The sequence below is a fragment of the Bos indicus genome, chromosome 25, assembly GCF_029378745.1.
Source record: "Bos indicus isolate NIAB-ARS_2022 breed Sahiwal x Tharparkar chromosome 25, NIAB-ARS_B.indTharparkar_mat_pri_1.0, whole genome shotgun sequence".
Taxonomy (NCBI): domain Eukaryota; kingdom Metazoa; phylum Chordata; class Mammalia; order Artiodactyla; family Bovidae; genus Bos; species Bos indicus.
The window spans coordinates 1,045,824-1,066,857 of record NC_091784.1 but is presented as its reverse complement, the minus strand read 5'-3'; the positions used below and the strand labels follow the sequence as shown (position 1 = coordinate 1,066,857).

Sequence of the window (21,034 nt, the reverse complement as noted above, 5' to 3'; positions counted from 1 at the left end):
ATACATTCCACATTTTTCCTGGGGGCAACTGCTCATTTAACAAACAATACAATTATTAAAATAACCTGGAAATATGACAAGCCTATTTGGACAGAGCAGTGGCCCCTCACGAAAGAGAAATTACAGGCGGCTAAGGAACTTATAGATACACAACTAGAATTAAAGCATATTGAGGAATCTTGTTCTCTTTGGAACTCTCCTATTTTTGTCATAAAACAGAAATCTAACAAATGGCATCTCCTAACAGACCTTAGAAAAGTTAATGCATCTATGAAACCTATGGGTACATTACAACCAGGAATCCCATCACCTACCACTATTCCTCAAAATTGGCATATTATTATTATTGATTTACAAGGTTGCTTTTTAAATATACCTTCACACCCTTTAGACTGAGAGGTTCGCTTTCTCTCTCCCTTGTCCTGATCATATTGGGCCTCGTAAACGGTACCCATGGACTGCACTGCCACAGGGGATGGTGAATCCTCCCACCAGGTGTCAGTACTACGTAGCCAAAGCCCTGGAGCCTGTGAGAAAGCAGTTTCCTAATTTTCTTGTTATTCACTATATGGATGATATATTGTTTTCGGCTCCATGTATCTTAGAAACTCAACACATGTTAGATATAGCTCAAATATGCTTAAAAAACTCTGGATTAATCATTGCCCCTGAAAAAATTCAAACCTCTACACCTTACCATTGCTTGGGGTTCGTTGTTAATAGGCAACGCATTACTCCCCAGCTAACTCAGATCCGTACTGATAAATTATCAACCTTAAATGATTTTCAAAAGCTCTTGCTGCTGCTGCTAAGTCGCTTCAGTCGTGTCCGACTCTGTGTGACCCCATAGACGGCAGCCCACCAGGCTCCCCTGTCCCTGGGATTCTCCAGGCAAGAACACTGGAGTGGGTTGCCATTTCCTTCTCCAATGCATGAAAGTGAAAAGTGAAAGTGAAGTCGCTCAGTCCTGTCCGACTCTTAGCGACCCCATGGACTGCAACCTACCAGGCTCCTCCATCCATGGGATTTTCCAGTCAAGAGTACTGGAGTGGGTTGCCATTGTCTTCTCCTCAAAAGCTCTTAGGTCATATTAATTGGATTAGACCTTCTTTAGGCATTGCTAATTATCAACTGACTAACCTATTTAATACTTTAAAAGGAGATCCTGATTTAAATAGCCCTCGTTGACTTTCTCAAGAGGCACAAGAGGAACTCTGGTGCAAAATAAATTACAAAACAATTTCTTAATCGCATCAAAATAGATTTACCTCTAGAATTGTTTATACTCCCACTCCTATATTTCTAGACACTTAAAACAATTTTTACAATCTTTTCCTATTATACATATTACAAGTATTCCTTATAATCCAGACACAAGACATAGTCAAACACATCACACACTGTTACAAATAAAAAAATTAAAAAAGGGAGAATACACAGGTACACTACTGTCTTCCTTATCTAAAGAAGACTTTACTAGATTCCAACATATTTTCTAAACCTATAACTATTGTTAATACAGCTTTATTTGTTTTAAATTCTTTAACCTTTTCTTAAGATTCAACCCAAGGGGGCCCCCAGCATTCAAAACGGAGATGAAACAAGAACCCCAGGAAGAAGAAATTCCAATATGGGTTATGTCTGCTCCAAAGATCTCCAGAAAGCACCACCCTTGGCAGCATCACCCCGATGATCTCCCCACTTGGAGACAAATAAAAACCCTAGTAATCAAGCTGAAAATTTGGTCTCTCAACAGGGGTTGCCTCCGAGTCCTGAGTACATTCTCCTGGCAATGCTCAGTCTTTTGGCCTATACCTCCCCCTGCTCAAGCTCAGACTAATACCCAACCCCCCTCTATTACAGGTGGTCGAATGGACGGAGAGAGGACCAATCATTTCAACTAATGACTCTATACATATGCTTTCTCCCTAGTACATGAAAGGGCCTTCACACCCTGGGCAGGAAAGAAAACTAGTTAATATTTCTTTAGGCTATGAAGTCCTTCCCTTGTGCACGGGCCCAGCAAAATTGTGCATAAATGTCAGCCGACAAATTTGGGCTGACGAATTTGGGCTTTCATCCTACCTCCAAAAGAAGACTTTCAGACACTGCTTGGATTATTTACTGCCCTTTCTTTGTCTGTAAACCATGTTTATACTACTGAAACTTTAGGGAAAGAGTTTGGGAAAAAACAAAGAACATTAAGCAAAGGGTTTATTTATAAAAACTTTACTTATACTCCCATTCCTTGGCACAAATGTCAAACCAATCAAGAAAATCAATGTTTGTGGCTAATCATACAATTGTTGCTTGGGGACCCCATGGTATGTGGTTATCTGACTGCTCAGATGATATTAACAACACTGTGTGTGATATGGAAGGTCACTGACACTATGATGGAACATTACTATGACAAACGACTTCTTGAGTGACTTGACCATGGATTAGCCCCACCTCCTCCTAAGATCGTCCTCCATAAACAGAGTGGGCCTGAACAATGGGCCATTTGGAAACTTGGTGCGAGCACCAGAGCACAGAAGAACTTGGAACTTGGACCGGACATGTCATAGGGACCAGTCGTGGTCATAGTAACTATTTCTTTCGCTACAGTCAGTCGTATTTTATACAGGCCTGTGTCCCACTTCCTTTTGTTATAGCCATAGAAAGTTTACAATTTAATAAGACTTTAACATTCTGTAACTTGTATTAATTGCAAACTATATACTTGTATTAACTCCTCTATTTCTTTAAGCTACTCAATTTTGTGTTATTCCTGTTCACTTCAATCATAGTGCCTACAACTGGGAACAAATCAAATTTCATTTACAAAATATACATGATAATGCCTCTCTGAATGTACAATTACTGTAAAAGAAAATCTTTAAAACTTTTTCTAAAAATCTGCCCTCTTCCCCTAATTTGGAAACTTTAGCTGAACAAATTACCTGGGCTAGATCCACAAGGATGGTTTCAAAGTATTACCCACAGTATTGGGTCTGGAACTGTAGCTTTGGTGATTGTCTTGATAATTATATTTGTTGTTTACCATTGCCTTTCTATAAGGTTGGTTAATACTAACCAAACTCATTTGGTCAAGACCTTTTTTTTTTTTTTTTTTTTACAAATATAATAAAATAGGGGGAATTGTCAGGAAGCATTTAACAGGAGGCTTCCTGTGTGCTGTTTTGGATGCATCAGGAATTCTCTGCTTCTTATTAATTCCTGAATACTCAGGAATTAAGAGGAGAGGCAAGCCTCTCCTGGGGGCTGAAGAATACAGGCATTTCCTTCATTAGTTTTTCTATACAGTGATAAGTACCCTCTTCCTTCTTGTGAACCATACGGTAAAAGTGATTGTTTACAACTCTCTCTCTCTTTAATATGGATCACCTATGTTTTCTAAGTCTGGAATTTTAATCTTTATCTTTGCTGAGAATAACTACCTTGTAAGACAGTATATATGCCCACACCATGTTGATTAAAACACCTTTGCTCCATCAGAGCTCTGGTCCCCGTCTCTCTCTCTCTCTCTCTCTCTCTCTCTCTCTCTTTTTCAGGCTGATCCCTTGGAGCGCAGAGGCTCTCTGAGTTCACTTTCCTGCCCGGGCTTCTAAGACCCTCTCGAGAAGGCACTCTGTGTCTTCATTCCATCGAGAGGGCGCCTGAGGCCTCCGTGAACAGAGCAAGTCCCGTGTCAGGGGCTTTATTGGCTTTCTGTGTAAATCAAGGAATATCAGCCTCTTTCTCTCCTTTACCTTCTTATTGTTGACTCCGGACCACCAGGTTCCAGTCCATTAAAGGACTTCAACAAGGTGAGAGCAGCCAGGGACTACACCCGTCGGATTGGCCCTCACCCAGTGAAGCATTGGGGTTGTGTTTCATTTTGTTAGGATGGTTGTGGGCCCTTCTGGCCAGGGCGTTTTGGCCTTAGTGGGCAGGATCGACCCCAGCAGTTTACCTTGTAAGAGGTTGTGCAGGTGCCACGTGGAGGATGGGTGGGGGCCCCACAAGAAGGGAAACGCTGGCTGGAGGAGTCACAGGGGCACGTGGACTGAGCTATCGAGTCAGTCCTTGAAGCAGAAAGGCTAAGCCCCTTAACGTCTGCCTTCTTACAAAGAAAGGATACACTGGCTGGAGGAGTCTCTGGGGCATGAGGATAGAGCTAGAGAGTCAGTCCCTGAAGTAGAAAGGCTAAGCCTGTTAATGTCTCCCATCTTACAAAGCATAGAGCAATGTGTCCAGTATTTTAATGATGGGTACCTACTGCTTACATGTATGACATACACCCTCATAGCTACACATGTCTACTACATGCCTCTTACAAGTGCTGGGCACTGTTCTGGGTGCTGGACACTCAGTATGTAGTAGGGGATATGTAGCCCGGGATCTTTCTATTTCTGCAAAGAAAAATAGAAGAACAAAAGACTCCGTGTAGTTCAGTTTGAGCAAGTTCACCACGTGGATGGCCCCGTGTGCACGTAAATTGTGGTAAAATACATATAACATAAATTTAACATTTTAACCAGTTGACTGAATGACTGGGTGGCTTCAGTGGAGTCAGGCTAACAGATGGCCTTGGGGTGCCATCTGCCTTTTTCCCAGAGGAACACTCCAAAGCCTCGTGGCCTTGTAGACCTTCCCTTTTTTCTTCACTCTACCAAGTGGCTCTAGGTCTGTGTGTCATTTAAGAATCTCTTTATCCACTTTGTTGTTAGGTTTATGTTTTGGAAAGTTTCTCAGACGTCCCTGGGTCTTGAGAAGGCAGGCTTGGATTCCAGGTTCTCCCCTGCCACGTGCCTGCCAGGTCGAGGTGGAGGCGGAAGGTCGGTCTGAGATGTGGTGGTCTGTGTGGTCTTGGGGTCAGTGGACGCCCTCTTCTCTGGAAGGGCAAGGAGATCCTTTGTGTGGAGCCCGGAGAGACTTGACAGGGTCAGTCTTCATAGTCTTGATCTCTTTTTAATTTATGCTTGCATTTAGTTTCTCATTTAACTGTTTTCTAGGAGTTTCCAACTCCTACTGAAGAACTAAAAATATGCAGGGAGCAGCTTCTTAAAGAAGAAGAAATTGCTGAGCTGAAAGCGGAAAGAAGCAACACCAGGGTCAGTAGGGGGATTCTCACGTATTGACATTTGCCCCACGGGGGTCACTGCTAGCCTCCGTGTTGCTATCTTTAAACTCTGTCTGATTTTCAAGTCATTTTTCACATCTTCCCACTGAGCAGACCAGGATGGATCAGTTTGGGGTTCTCATACCTTGCTTCAAATTTATGATGGGAGCTAATGTAATTTTAGTACATTTGAGAGGGGAGTTCTCAATTTATATTTTTGTCCATGCTACACTTTGTGTGGGATCTTAGTTCCCTGATAAGAGATTAAAACCCATGACCCCTGCAGAAGTGTGGAGCCTTAACTACTGGGCCCCTGGGGAAGTCCGCTCTTAACTTTAGACTGAACTGATGGGATTCCAACATGCCTTAGCATGTTTCCGGCTATAGTGTGAAGCTGAAAGGAGTTATCGGCCCTGAAGTCAAGCATGAGGTTGAAGGTGCTCCTTTGGCCCTGCCCTGCAGCTGCTGCTGGAGCACCTGGAGTGCCTGGTTTCCTGGTATGTGCCGTCCCTTCAGATGACAGCGGGCAAGCCGCAGGCACAGTCCCCAGCCAGCATGACCAGCGAGGTGGAGGTGCTCAGGGTGCTGAAATTGCTGTTTGAGCACCACAAGGCCCTGGACAGGAAGGTACCAGTCACCCAGCCGTCCTGTATTTGTACACTAGTGCTTTGTTTTGACCTCACAGATTGCCCGGAAGTGCTGTGTTCCTTCCTTCTCAAAACAAGGCTGTCTAAGGCTTCCTTTGCCCTTTAGAGACCCTCCGACAGCTCTCTAAGCCACGAGGAGGACCTGGCTCAGATGATCGCGCTCAGGAAGTCATAGACAAGCAGTCACAGGAGCAGAGCCAGATGAAGGAGCGCCTGGCAGCCCTCTCTGCCCACGTGCAGAGCTGGAGGAGGACCTGGACACAGCCAGGAAGGACCTCCTCAAGTTTGAGGACGTGAACACGAAACTGCAGTGGGACATCCACGAAGTGAGTGACAGTGGCTGTGTCTGTTGTCCTGAGGTGGACTGTGGGTCCCTTCTTCTCCCGGTGATCTCAGCCTTGGGATGGCTGTGTGAGTAAGAACAGAGCACTGGAGAGACCACAACTGGCTGCCTCCCCACCTCTGCGTCGAGGTCTCTGGGGTAGAAGAGGCCTGGTCCAGGCGGTCCGTTGGCAGTGGACCAACATGAGGGCAGCCCTGACGCTGTGCCGCACCCTGGGTGTGGGCTCCTCATTTCCACAAGTTCTAGGGGGCCCAGTGTGCTCCTTTTGTAAAAATTCATTCATCCATTCATTCATTTATTGGCGTATAGTTGCTTTACACTGCTGTGTCAATTACTGCTGTACAGCAAAGTGAATCAGTCATCTATCTATCTATCTGTCTATCTATCTGCCTCTCTTTTAGATTTCCTGCCCATTTGCTTCACCACAGAGCACTGAGTAGACTTCCCTGTGCTGTACACTAGGTCCTCACTCGTTGACTTTATGTGTAGTATCAGTGCTGTATATATGTCAACCCGAGTCTCCTGGTTCATCCCCGCCCCCCGGCAACTCCCTGTCAAATGTGTTCCTGATGATGCGGAAATTTGCTTCTGATTCACTCAGGCGAGTCTGGTGACGTCTGTGGAGCCCGTTCTCTCGGAGAGATGGGAGCATGCTGTGTGGGCTCTGCTGAGGCAGCTTGCCTGGCCATCTTCTCGAGTTTTCTGAGGTTCCGCTCCTTGAAGGGATGTGTGACAGTGATACCGGCGGTCAGACAAGTCGAGTGGCGTTTGCTCACCCTCAGATCCTCAGGCCCAAGCTATGTGACCATGTGGAATCATGATGTTTCTGGCGGTGGTGTCTGCGGCGGTCATGGTTTATGAGAAACATCCCAGGGATGTGGCACTGCTGGGGGAATCGTCCCCACTGCCAGCCAGCCAGCCAGCCAGCCACCATGTCCTTCTCGTGGGAAAGTGTTGCCCCGCGCTGCCGGTGGGCACTGGCTGGGGATGGAGAGTCGGGCCGGGGTTGTCCTGGCCCTGCTGTTGGGAGCGTTGCGCGGAGCTCAGAGAGCAGCTGAGGGGCCGTCCGTTGGCTGGCCGCTCGCAGACCCTCCCAGAGCAGGGTCACTAACAGCCGCCAGGGGGCGCCCTTCTGCCTGTGATCTTCCTCTCCAGGCTTGGTTTCTCCTCTCCCCTGGCATCTCTGCTGTCCGTCCCCCGTCGGCCTTGTAGTCCGACCTTCTGCCTTCCGGAAGCTCTGCCACTAAGGAGGCTAAAGGGTTTGAACTTCCCTCCCAGCTTAGGAAGGTAGAATGTGTGCCTCGCGCGTCCCGCACTTGCCACTGCCTGTTGCCCGTGCTGGCTCGCCACAGGCAGTCCGAGGAGGGGGCGCAGTGGCCATGGGTGTGGGTCCCGGGGCAGGGGGGAGCACGTCTCCTCTCACGAGCTGGTCACCAGCACCCTCCGTGAGCCATGTGTCACACACGAAGCTGCACAGGCTGCGTGAGCAGGTGTGCGGGCATGCCCCACACGAACCCGGGGCCCGTGGTTCGCACAGAGCATGGCCCGCTTGCTGCCCCTGTGATCACAGCCCGCGTGCTGTCAGGACAGGGTCGTTGCGAGAGGAGCTGATGCTGTTCTTGGCCGACAGGCGGGAGACAGACATGGCAGCATGGAGGATAGGCTGCGCCAGATGGAGGCCCAACTGGAGAAGAACAAGGAGCTGCAGCGGGTGCCTGTGCTGACGGGGAGGCGGCGTCTGGGCAGGAGACGTGGCTTGGGTGGGGGCCAGTCCTGCCTTTCTCCACCGCTCCCTTCTCTGCCGCCGAGTGTGTGCATGTGTGGCCCCATCTGCTGATCCGGGCACCCACCTCCTTGGGAGCAGGCCCATAGGCGGTGGGCAGGAGCCAGGGCGTCCCGACGTTCAAAGAGGCTGCTTGTTGCTCTGACCTGCCAGTCCGGGGAGCTGCTTGGGATACAGGTGGACCTCACGACTGCCCCTCAGACAAACCTGGGGGTGCCAGCCCGGGGCCCATGAAACTGAAGGCATGGCGCCCAGGTGTGGAGCCTGCTTGCCTCGGACGTGGCGCTGGAGTCCCACATGCCAAACTGCTGGTCCAGACACGGTGTGTGTGTAGGATGGCTGCCTCTAGACAGGAGAACCGCAGTTGCGCTGCAACAGAAGGCGCGTCAGGAAAGGGTGATGGTGGAGGCTCGCATCACCGAGTCCTGAGAGAGGTTTCCTGGAAAGGTTGGCCACACGGCAATACAGACCATCCAGGAAATGGAGTGGGGATCCCGGGTCCAGCCTCACGTGTCAGTACTGTCCCCACCATACCTGTGTTCTTGGGCCTGGACTGCAGAGCCTCACAGGCGGACTTCCAGGGGGCAGTGGTTCTGACTCCCATCGTGAGACCTGCGGTGAGGCGCCCTCCCCGCTTAGGCAGAGAGCTCAATATCTCCCGATCAGGGGTGCTCTTCCTTACTTTCAGAACTGCTGCTCAGAGGCTGTTGATATCAGGATACTGTTTATGACTAGACTAAGCCAATTCAAAGTCAACTTTTGTTTTGCTTTAAAAATCTTTGAATGCCGATGCCTTGTTGTGGAAGCTGTGACAGGTTTTGTTTCCTTGGGCTCAAAAATCACTGCAGACGGTGACTGCAGTCATGAGATTAAAAAATGCTTGCTCCTTGGAAAGCTATGACAAACATAGACAGCATATTGAAAAGTAGAGACATCACTTTGCCGACAAACCATATACTCAAACCATATATGACAAACCATATACTCAAAACTATGGTTTTTCCGGTAGCAACGTATGGGTGTGAGAGTTGGACCATAAAGAAGGCTGAGCACTGAAGAATTGATGCTTTTGAATTGTGTTGCTGGAGAAGACTCTGCTTTAACAGAAAATAAACTTTTTAAATGTATTACGATGGAGAATTGCAAACATGCACAAAAGTGGATGGAGTAGTATAATAAATACCCATGACCCGTCCCGTCAATTAGTCTCAGCAATTTCTCATACAGAGCCAATCTCAAATAGACCATTCTTTTGTCTTCTCTCCATTTTTTTTTTAATACAGTAGGTCCTAAAACAGCTTTTTAAACCTTGAAATTGATGGTCATCTTACAAAACACAGACTTGGCAACTTTGTTATTGCATTTAAAAATTGCTTGAGGTAATTATTTCCAGTTTTTTAATATGAATTTTCATATTGGAAAAGACCCTGATGCTGGGAAAGATTGAAGTCAGGAAGAGAGTGGATGACAGAGGATGAGATGGTTGGATGGCATCACCAACTCAGTGGACATGAGTTTGAGCAGATGCTTAGCAGAAGTCGAGTTCCATTTTCCTTATGGCTAATCCACTGCTATAACACGTATAGCACTTCTGGTTTTGAACACTGAATGTGTTTGCATTATAGATGGATTTAGAGTGTGTGGCTGTTGTGTGTGGTTCAGAATTCTGAGTAGTCCTTTCAGGGATCACCCAAAAGCTCAGACAAAGCGTGAGCCATTCACGTGGACTGTGCTGTGCATCAGAAAGATAATACGAGCCACCTACACAATCTAAAATTTCCTAAAAACCAACGGGCTACTCGACGTCCTTCTTTCACCATGAGTCTTGAAATCCTCTGTGTGATTTCCACATCGGGCTTTGCACCAGCCTGTCTCACGTGCTCAGGGGCTGCATGAGGCGAGTGACTGCCGTGGCCGACAGCACAGAGCTTCCAGGTTGAGTTGAGTGACTCACAAACTTGGCCCGTTTGACTTGTTTTACCCCATGAGCAAGTGAAGTGGGCTGTAGAGGAATGAATGTGAGGAATGCAGGTGAGCTCCATGGAGACAGTTTAAAGCAGTGAGGGGAGCGAGGGCAATAGATTGAGTCGTATCCCCCTGACCCAAACCCCCGCCCCAAGTCCAGCTTCTCTCTACTGACTTCATCGTTTTTAATGGCTTGCCATGTTTCCTCCAGAGAAACCTTTCCTACACCTGAGATGGAACTTCCTCCTCATCATGGTTTATAAGGGTTAATATCGTTCTGAGTGTTTATATTTGCTAGGGACTCTTAGAGAACATTTTCTCAGAATTAAAATGTTCAGAGTTAATACCTATTCACGTAACCTGTTCTGCACATTTTGGTGCAAGTCACTTTACATCCAGAAAGCAAGCAGTGTAGGCTGTGTCATTTGCTGTTTCATAGGACCAGCTGATTCTAAACCTGGAAACCCTGAGAGCCGAAGGGGACCAGACAAGACTGCGAGGGGCTCCCTTCCACCACAGGTAGGCTGCTCCCCCGGGCAGCTCCCCTTAGCGCTGTCGAGTGTGACAAGGGCCTGTCTGGTGTGTGGACAGTATGACTGGGTGTTGCTCATGGTTGCATCTCAAGGAGCCTGTAGCTTCGTGGCCAGCGAGAGGGAAGAGACAAGCATCGTTCCTTAGGGTCAAACTTGGTACCACGGAGTGGTCGTCACAGGATTGACAACACTCAAAACCACAGGCAGAGGTTTGGAAGTAGGGGGCCGACCAGTTGATATTTGAGCATATTCATTTGAGAGGCCTGAGAGACAGTGACAGTGATATTTCTGAAGAGTCGCAGAAGGTTAATGACCTGTAGTCTTTTTTACATGAATGGAGACTGAGACATGACTTGCCATTGACTGCGGTGGGAGGAATCACCTGGCTTGTGAATGAGGCGAGCAGATTACTGAGCAACTTGATGATGATGATGATCGTGTGTGAACAGGGTGGCCAGCGAGGTGACACCAGGAGGGTGACCTTGAACCAGAGACCCGGAGGCAGGAAGAGAAGTAGCCACTCGGAGATAGAAAAAGGGTCGTGTCAACCAGCGGGGACAAGGGAGAGAGCGGGCCGCATCAGGGAGGAGCCCGGGCTCAGGCCTCAGCAGCTCGAGGCCAGAGCCTGTTTCCTGAGGTGAGGAGGGCTGCCGGGGCGGGGAGCTAAGAGCTGGGCCTCAGCCCTGTTGAGGTGGACAAGCCCATGGGGTGTCCCGGGGACATGTCAGGAGAGCAGCTGAGTGTTCCGGCCTGCATCCGGGAGAGGACTCATTCAGCTCAGGGTGGACTTGGGGTCGTGGGCATACAGATGGCATTTAAATCCACAAGCACGGTAAAGTCACCAGGCGGGTGCTGGTGGAGAGACATGGGGTGCAAGGGTAGAGCTGTGGGGCACCCCACATTCCAAGGTTGAGAAGGGGCTCAAGGGACTGAGGAATAACCCCAGGGAGGGCAGGGCCTGGAGCCCAGAGAGAGACATGCTGGGGGGGGATGTGGGGGAGGGCAAGCAGGGGAGGGGGCTTGGTAACATAGGTTCCTTGAACCCCCAGGGAGCTGCCCTGCAGAGTGGGGCACACCCACCGCCTGCTGGCAGAGAGCTGGAGACCAGGCGGGGAGGGGGACCGTAGAGGCCACTCCCAGGGAGCTTTCAGAGACCCGCAGTGGGTGCTGCAGGGAACCCTAGAGGAGGAATCTGCTGGTTCCCCTTGTGCGATTGGAAGGTGAGAGAAGGGAGAGGACATGCTGACCGGGCTGATGGGGGTGAACCCATAGGCAGCTGGTTCGCTGGAGCGGAGCAGGAATGATGGCAGGTGGTCCTGGAGCCAGCAAAGCGGGTAGCCCAGCCCTGGGGCAGGGTCGTGATGAAGACAGGAGGCGAGGGCACTGGCCACAGGGGACAGGGAGCCAGCAAGCCAGCACTTCAAGGCCGCCCCTCAGTTCCTTTGAGGTCATGTCTGGGAAAGAAGGCAGGACCTGGGTGACAGTGTGGCAGGGGGGACATTTGCAGAGAGAAGGGTGTGAGGTGTGAGAGCCGGAGGGCGGTACGGGGCCCTGCAGGCACTCTTCTGCGTGTCTCTGATGACAGTACTGCCCTTGTGGTGTGAGGGGCCATCCCCCAGAACAGCCCAAGGGCCTGTGCCCCGAGAGGAGAGCCACGGAGGGGGGCTGGCCCTTCTGTCTCCTGGCTGCCCCTACTCGCTCCTGTCTGTGGGTGTTCAGACCAGCCTGGGAAACGGAGGACTGGGAGCCTGCGAGGACGGCACACTCTTCGGTGAACTGTACCAGAGATGACTGCTGATAGGGACCGAGCGGCTGCCGAGCTGAAGGGTTCTTTTTTCTTATTTTCCTCCAGCCTGGCTGATGGAGGCATGGATGTATTTTTGTAATTTTCGGTTTCTGTCTCTGACTCCATCAGCCCACCCTTGTGAATAACCTTACAGGATTGCCTGCCATCCATGCTGAGACCTGAGTGTCACCAGGCCATCTAGGAACTGGATTGTCCCCCTGCCCATTTCTTCAGTCCTGCTCGCTTAAGAGATGGCAGTGTCTCATGAGCATGGCCCATTTATCCAGAGTCAGGGCTTCCATGTAAAATTGGGTTCAGTTCCTGATAGACTTGAGCTGCCCTGAATGTCGCTGACGAGACGTGGTCCTCTCGTGCAAGGTGCAGACCCCGAAGGAGCAGGACTGGGAGCGCGTGCAGCAAGCCAGCGTGCTGGCCCACATGGCCCAGGCATTCGAGAGTGACGAGGGTGTGTCTGACGGCGAGGGCGACAGGGTCAACCTTTTCAGTTCGGCCACTCAGCTGTCGCCCAGCGGGCAGGCCGATGCCAAGACTCTGACTGTGATGCTGCAGGAGCAGCTGGACGCCATCAAGGAAGAGATCCGGTGGGTGATCGTGAACTCAGCTCCCCAGAAACTCGGTTTCTCTGAGGAGCTGTCTTCTCCTAGGGACATCTGAGTGTTCTATAGTAAGAAACCTGACCTCAGGTCTGCTTCAAGAATTTTCAGTTTTGAGATTGCCCTTGATTACAGAGCTCGGTCAGCCAGGGCGTTCTGTCCATGGTGTGGTGTCAGCACTCCGTGGGGGGGGGCGTTGTGGGGTGTCCCCCCTCAGCTCTGAGCCCCAAGATGGGTGAGGTGCCGAGGTGGTGTCCCCTGTGGCCCGTGGATCCTCCTGGTGAAAAGCCACCTGGTGAAAGCTGGGGTTTTGGGGTTGGCAAATTCCCACTCAGATCTGCATTTTCCTTTTTAACTTAATGCAGTGTGAAGATTGGCTTGTTGTAAGACAGTGGTCCAAGGACATGTGTTTGAGTTTTTCTCATCTCATCAGTATATTTAAGATGTTTTCTTTAGACACCATCTTGGCAGTTATAACAATTTTCAAAACGGGATAGAATCCAAAGGCCCACCTCGTGGTGAGCGGGGGGCCTTGGGTCTGGGTGCAGCCAGGTGGCTGGGGGCCCCGAGGCCTGCCTGGTGCCACACCCGCACAGCTATGCCCGTGTCCCAAGTCCACGTTCAGAGTGGCCGCAGGCTGGTGACCCTGCACAGGACCAGGCAGAGCTGCTGCTCAGACTGTTCTCATCACGTCAGCCCAGGCTGAGGTGCCCGTTCCTGTCGGCCAAGCACGGGGGCCGGGGGAAAGGCAGGGGGTGAACAGGACAACCAGCAAACACAGGTGGTATCACCTGCCCATTTGACGCCGAGACAGACAGCTTTGTGGGCCGTGTTTGAGCACAGACGAGCTCAGAAAGATGGTCCTTCTGAGTCCCTGCAGGAAGTATGGTATGGTTATATATTAATATTTTTATTTTACAGCAAGTTGTCAGGTAAAAGTGATTTTTCCTTATGCGACAAGTTGACTTGATGTAAATGGTAAATTCTGTCCATCAACTTGTTATCAACAGTGAAAAACTTTCCAGATGTATGAGTAGAAGTGAAGCTGGAGAGTTTACTTCCTGTAAGAATCTTGTATTTTAATTTGAAAATCATTTTATTTGCATAATCGTGTATTTAAACTGCTATATAGGCGCTCGCCTCAGGCTTGCGGCGTGGCCTGGACTGCGTTCTCTGCCGGTCAAGGCTGGAGTCCTCCGTGTGGAGCATTCACCCTCCCGGGGCACGGCTGGCTGCTTTCCTGAAAGCAGATATTTCCATCTAAATTCACCTGTGTTAGCATGTTATGATGCCGTCTCGTACCAACCTGGCTACTGGAATTCCCAGTAGCAAAGTGAAATACTCCAGACTCTCTAGTACGGATGATGGCTACACTGACCTTCAGGTTAAGAAAAGCCCTCCTAAGATCCCTTATAAGGCCATTGTGCTCCCTACAGTGCTGTTTTTGACTGGCGCCTTTCTCATTATCATAGGCTCCCCTCTGCTGGCAGGCTATATCAGCAAAGTAGGGGCAGACTGGGCCGTTCCTGTCCTGATCATTGGCATCCTGGTGTTCCTGCCAGGATTTTACCACCTGCGCATCGCCTACTATATATCCAAAGGCTACCGGGGTTATTCCTATGATGACATTCCAGACTTTGATGACTAGCACCCACCCCAGCCCTGAAGAAAAGAGTCACAGATGGAACTGAGCCCAGCTTTAAGACATTGAGCAGAAACTATGACTAAGGGCTAAGGAGTTCTGCAGTTTGCAGATGTTTAACAAAACAGTGGCCAGATTTTATGGGTCCATCCTGAAAGATGTTAACTAAGCTCACAAGTAACTGTCATTTGGGCATTCTCTTATTTTTCATTTTCTGGCCCTGGCAAAAAGCTCCTGACAAAGTTTTTCCAAATGAATATGCATCATGGGAGAATAGCAATTAATTGTATGGGAAAGTGGGAGGTTATTCTGTAGTGGAAAGTGTTCTGCCACCACCCTTTTTAGAGTTGAGCATTCTTTTAAATAGTCCTCATGGTCAGAATGTTCTTATGGAAATGGAAGAATGCGATATGTCAGATTTCTTATTACTAAGTAATTTATTTTGAAAATAAGTGTCTTGTCCCCATACTCTTTAACTTTGTGTTCCAGTGGAAGACCTTGGCACAATCAAATATCAGTGTGGTGCATCTATAATATTTTTTACTTGCTTTCTTATTAACAACAACTAGGAATTTTTTAAACCTCAAAGCAAATTTTCAAAATGTAAATGCTCTTCTCTGTACACCAATCCTTGGCCAGCTCTGATCTGGCCTACTGATAGGTTGGCCAGCAAATAATTTGGATCATTTTGTCCTATGTAGATCAAAATGTTCTTATATCATAGCTTTATGGACTAGACTTTTGGCTGCTTCCTAAGGAAAAAATGTAGACAAATGGTTATTATTTAGAGTTTATAATCCCGTTGTTGGCACCTTGTATTAATGTCATTCTGCTGAAGATTTTAAGAATTGGCCTGGATCTCTAGAGGACTGGACTGGCTTAGCTTGATCTGCCTCCTAGCTTGCAAAAAGTGACTTGTATTCAAAAGAAATTAAAATGTCAAAATCTAAAAAAAAAAAACAAAAAACACCAAACTGCTATATAAAATCATCCACCACACATTAGGGGAGAAGAGCAGAAACTGTGAATTCTGGGTTAATGCAGCACATTGACATGAATCCAGAAACTCACACAAAGCTGGTGGAGAACCTCATCAAGTGATGCGTTTGTATATATACAACCTTAAAAAAAAAAAAAAAAGATCAACTCAGCACTTCATCTGGTCTGGAGACTTGTGTTTAGAAACTGCAGCTTGTTCGTGAATTGCTGTTTTGATTATACAGAGTTCCTGATTCCCAGTGGAAAAGACTTGAGGTACTGACGTGCATCTCTGCCCTGAGAGCAGGGGAGGTAAGGGTTGTCAACTTGAGGTATCTCCTCACAGGAAAGAGAGTTGCCACCAGGGCCCCTTCAGAATGTTAGAGTAAATAAGTGAAATCAAGCGTGAATGATCAGGGCCAGTTTGTAAGACTCAACGCTAAGTTATTCTAAGTTTGAGAATATTCAAAAGAGGAAACGTAGAACCTTTTGGCTGAGATGTTCATTGAGCAACTGTTTCTGGAATTTGCTAATCATGACACAGAATGCCAGCCCAAATTTGTTGTCCAGACACGTTCCTCTGCTGACAAAGGCAGATGATGGGCTTTATTCTATTTTAGGTTGATCGAAGACGAGAAGGAGAACATGCAGCAGTGGGCTGAGGAGACTGAGAGCAGGGAGGGCAGGGGGAGCTTAGGCAGCCTCCGTTGTTTTAAATCAGTGAGCTCCCTCAACCTGCTTGCCACCTCCTCGCATACCAGCTCCTGCCCACCCCTGCCCAAGCCCAGAAGGAGGCGGCACAGCCTGGTGCGGGAGGGAGACCGGCTGGGCATCATGACTCTGATATGTGTCTGCCTCCTCCCTGCTGCATCCCTCCCCCAGCACACTGTTTTTTTGTTTGTTTTTTGTTTTTTCTCTTTATACCCAGAAGAAAATCAGGTACATTTGCTACGCTCAGAGGTCTAAAAGTTTTTAAACTGCCTCGTCTTTAATCATTCCACAATGACACAGCGACAAATTAGTCTTGATATTTGGACCACCAGCTTAGCACGTCATCATGAACTCAGCCAGAGCCTGCCTCTGTAACGATGGGCCTGGCCTGTGCTGGGCACAGCAGCTGCAGGGAAGTTTCTGTTCTCAGGGAGCAGACAGCTTCATGAAAGTAACTATAGGCAGCTGTCATGGCATGGGAAAGCTGTGCAGCACATTTTCCATTGGGGATGCCTGGCTGCAGGGTGCAGGGCATGCAGTGGGAACAAAACCAAGAATCTACACTGGTCGGCTTGCTAATGGAACTGGCCACGTGCTCAGGCCAGCTCTGCGTGTGAAACCAGGTTAAAAGCCCAGGGCCCCAGGGCTCCAGGGAAGACGTCGGGCTGCCTCACTTTTCCAAGTCTAAAACTGGGAAGATGACCTAGGGCTTTTGGTGACAGAGTGTGCGGCTCAAAAGCACATGTTCCAGCTTTCTTGCATGTTTAGCTTAGGTTTTGTGAGTGCATTGCTATTTACCCCATGAAATCACGTGTACAACACACTGCTTTGTAACTGGACTTGTATTGTCTCTTTTTTCTGTTACCACCCATTTCATGTTAGCTGCATTGTTAGTCAGCTTATAATTAAATTAACCTTGAATCATTTTAGCGGCCTGTGAAGTGGTAACTAGTCCATTTTGTGGTCTTTTGACACTGTTTTTAGAATTCGCATCATTGGCTAATTAGTTGATATTTAAAATTCTTTGACGATTTCTCTGTGGTTTCATGCTTGATTTTCTTTCCAAATATTTGGAAAAGAACAGTTCTGTATGTTTTCCTTGCTGTTGGAGTTCTCTGACAGTGTGTCTGCTTTCATCATTGCTTTTGATTCCCTCTCTCATCCTGTTGTCTGCTTAGTCGTCATGAATCCAGATCCCCCCCCAGCCCCTGAGGCTGTAGTTTACCCATCCATCTCCCCTCCCCCGTCCCCCAACTTGCTCTGGTCATAGCAGTGCTGTGGTCCACAGCGTGTGTCCCCTTAGTCGGTTTTATGCTTTGTCTTCATGTGTCATTAAATGGTGTTTTTCCCCCATAGCAGTAATTTGAATCGGTGTATCACTATGCAGTTACAGGAGAAGGCAATGGCAACCCACTCCAGTACTCTTGCCTGGAAATCCCATGGATGGAGGAGCCTGGTAGGCTGCAGTCCATGGGGTCGCACAGAGTTGGACATGACTGAAGTGACTTAGCAGCAGCAGCACTCAGTTATAAGCATAATGTAGATGGATCCTAAACTACATATCATGTGTAATTCATAAATGAGATTGTGCTTACATAAAGAAATGATCCTCTTAAGTATAGAATTAATGGACTTTTAGATATGCAGATGACATCACCCTTAAGGCAGAAAGTGAGAGGAACTAGAAAGCCTCTTGATGAAAGTGAAAGAGGAGAGTGAAAAAGTTGGCTTAAAGCTCACCATTCAGAAAACTAAGATCATGGCATCTGGTCCCATCACTTCATGGGAAATAGATGGGGAAACAGTGTCAGACTTTATTTTTTTGGGCTCAAAATCATGGCAGATGGTGATTGCAGCCATGAAATTAAAAAGACACTTACTCCTTGGAAGGAAAGTTAATGACCAAACTAGATAGTGTATTAAAAAGCAGAGACATTACTTTGCCAACAAAGGTCCATCTAGTCAAGGCTATGGTTTTTCCATTTGTCATGTATGGATATGAATGTTGGACTATGAAGAAAGCTGAGCACCAAAGAATTGATGCTTTTGAGCTGTGGTGTTGGAGAAGATTCTTGAGAGTGAGTCCCTTGGACTGCAAGGAGATGCAACCAGTCCATTCTAAAGGAGATCAGTCCTGGGTGTTCATTGGAAGGACTGATGCTAAAGCTGAAACTCCAGCACTTTGGCCACCTCAAGTGAAGAGTTGACTCATTGGAAAAGACTCTGATGCTGGGAGGGATTGGGGGCAGGAGGAGAAGGGGACGACAGAGGATGAGATGGCTGGATGGCATCACCAACTCGATGGATATGAGTTTGGTTGAACTCCAAGAGTCGGTGATGGACAGGGGGGCCTGGCATGCTGCGATTCATGGGGTCACAAAGAGTCGGACACGACTGAGCGACTGAACTGAACTGAACTGACACAATATCCTTTCTGTGTTGGTGCTTGTATTTAAGACTGTAAATCTCATCAGCTTTTGCACAGTTAATGTGTCTATTAGACTCGTTAAAAAAGTATCTTCTATGGTTAATAAAATGTAAAGACTGCACCTGCTATGCTAGCTTTCATTCTTACATATTTTCACAGGGAACTTGCTTTAATGAATTTATTTTGAGAAGTTTTAAATCAGATTCTATGTCAGGATTTTACATTAATGTCCAATAGGTGGTTAGATTTGTTCAGTGTTAAACCAAGTATTATGGTAACTTCCTCATCAGTTAAATTACTAATTTAAAGTATAACATGTTTTTATTAAGAGAAACTAACTTATAGAGAAATTTGGCTGAGAATAGACAACTGTTAAGGCCCTTTGTTGTACAGAATGCTGTACTTTAATAAATCATGATGTTGTAATAGAATGGTATCTTCCTGAGTAATAATTTATAGTGTTTCTCTAGTAAATCTTGAATAGCTTATTTAACTTCTGTGGTCAAAAAAAATGTTCTGTTTCCAGTCATATGTTCTCTAAATCTTCATGTCACTTACATGTTTGCCATCATTTTTGCTTTACTGTATTTGCCTCTACGGATTCTTGAAATTTTAGCTTCAAAGTCACAATAAATCTGGTTTCTCTTCATTTCTTTGCATGCATCTATCAGCCTAGTGATTTAAGGAAGCAGCGTCGAAAGGTAAACTATTTAGTAATTTAGCAGGCCTTTGTTTCTCTGTGAAGTATTGAAGAGTCCTTATCGTGTAACGTGAATGATCACTGTGTGGTTATGTCCTGGTGAATAATTGATGTTTTAATGGAAGTAATGAAACTCACCCACCAGTTAAAATGTGCTGATGGTTCTGTTGGAAATTGGTCATTCGTTGGGACAATTGTAACAGTTTGCCTTTCTCCCACTTGTTTGCCTTCTGATCATCTCATGCTTGTTTATAATAGACATAGTATTATTTCTTATTTTTAAAATGTTCTTTACTTATGTTTTTGGCCATGCTGCACAGCTTATGGGATCTTAGTTCCCCAAGCAGGGATCAGACCAGTGTCCCGGCAGTGAAAGTGCCAAGTCTTAACCTCTGGACCACCATGGAATTTCCGCTTAGTGTTTTCATGTAAGAAATGACTGAATCAGAGCCATAGATGTTAGATTTGCGGGAAGCCAATTTAATGATGGTGGGTAGCAGTGTGCAGGAGACTCTGTGTGCCGGGCACGTGCTTTCCGAGTCTGTCATCTCAGCCCCAGGTGAGGTCCAGGCTGCTGCTATCCCCATTCAGCAGACATAGACACTGAGGCTTAGCGAGGCCGGGCACCCTGCCCAGGCTCTCACACCCAGGAGCATGGTGCAGACTGGTCTGATCAGAGCCTGGACACTTAAACGTGGTGCCATCCAGCCACCTTTCCTCCAGAGGCTCTTGTGTCCATCACGGCATCCCTGATGGAGGGAGCATCAGGAGGGAGCTCTCTGCCTCTCCCCTCGGGTCACTTGGATGAGCCCCTGTTGTTGGAGTCCAGTGCCCCAAGGGCTGGCCTTCCTTGTCCCTCTCCTGCTCCCAGCCCACTGACCGAGTACTCCTGGGCCTTCCCGCAGGACTGGGGTGGCTGTGCTCCAGTTCAGGCAGCTCAGTGCCCAGGAGCCCTTCTGCTGGGCACAGCAGACCAGCGCCGTCCCCCTGGGGTTGGTGTCCTGGGTGTGCCGCTTGCCTGCTCTGTGGCCTGCTTTGCCCTCCTGTTAAGTGGACACGGTGCTGCCCATCCTGGCCATGTGGGCACCAGTGGTGTGGCTCCCATCCTGGGTAGGGCAGCCAGGCTGTGGACCCAGAGGCCTTCCTCAGGAGAAGGCCCGGGGGAAGGGGCTGGCCGCAGTCCCTGACTTTGAGGCAGGTGTTTGTCTCCACTGAGTCCATAGTCAACCCAGGTGTGTCACTTCCCTGCTCTGTTCGTTGCTGTTTTCTGATTTTTATAAATGCTTATTTTAACTTGAATTTGAGATCGATCCCTGTTCAGTTCCATGTGGATAATTTCTAGCCTTTGTAGCTTTCTGTTGTCTGAGGTTCTTGTTAGAGCTCAGGAGAGGGTGCCCAGTTTATCCAGCTGCTGTTAAACGAGTTCAGCTGTATTTTGCACTGTCACTTTGTTGCCACCAAGCTCCCGTGGGACTGCATGGGATCAGTATTCTTTACAGAATCCCACTAAAAAGGCACAGGTTAGTTGGTTAAAACAACACACTCATTGTTTATAAAAATACATGCCATGCATGTCTCCTAAAACCTCCCCTGGCTTAACCACACACCCAGATGTGTCAGTGAGACCTGTCTGGACCCTGAGGGGTTAATCTGTCCCCCACACTGTTGCCACCACTGTCTTTCCTGTCCTCACACCCAGGACCAGCAGAAACGCTGGGAGTCCAGGAGAGATCATCTCTCTCTCTTTTTTTTTTTTAAATTTGTTTATTTTTTAGTTGAAAGATAATTGCTTTACAG

At 47.9% G+C, this 21,034-nt stretch overlaps 1 protein-coding gene and 2 pseudogenes across 1 annotated transcript; all 3 read left to right on the top strand.

The window, feature by feature from the left end:
* The first annotated feature begins 475 nt into the window (after positions 1-475).
* Positions 476-7,760, top strand: LOC109578042 (liprin-alpha-1-like; annotated as a pseudogene).
* A 3,703-nt stretch (positions 7,761-11,463) lies between these two features.
* On the top strand, positions 11,464-13,660 carry LOC139179667 (liprin-alpha-1-like). The gene has a single exon (XM_070779308.1). It carries the CDS (start codon positions 12,603-12,605, stop codon positions 12,837-12,839), a length of 237 nt encoding a protein of 78 aa, XP_070635409.1. The 5' UTR covers positions 11,464-12,602; the 3' UTR covers positions 12,840-13,660.
* A 62-nt stretch (positions 13,661-13,722) lies between these two features.
* Positions 13,723-15,407, top strand: LOC139179664 (transmembrane protein 230 pseudogene; annotated as a pseudogene).
* Positions 15,408-21,034: the final 5,627 nt, after the last annotated feature.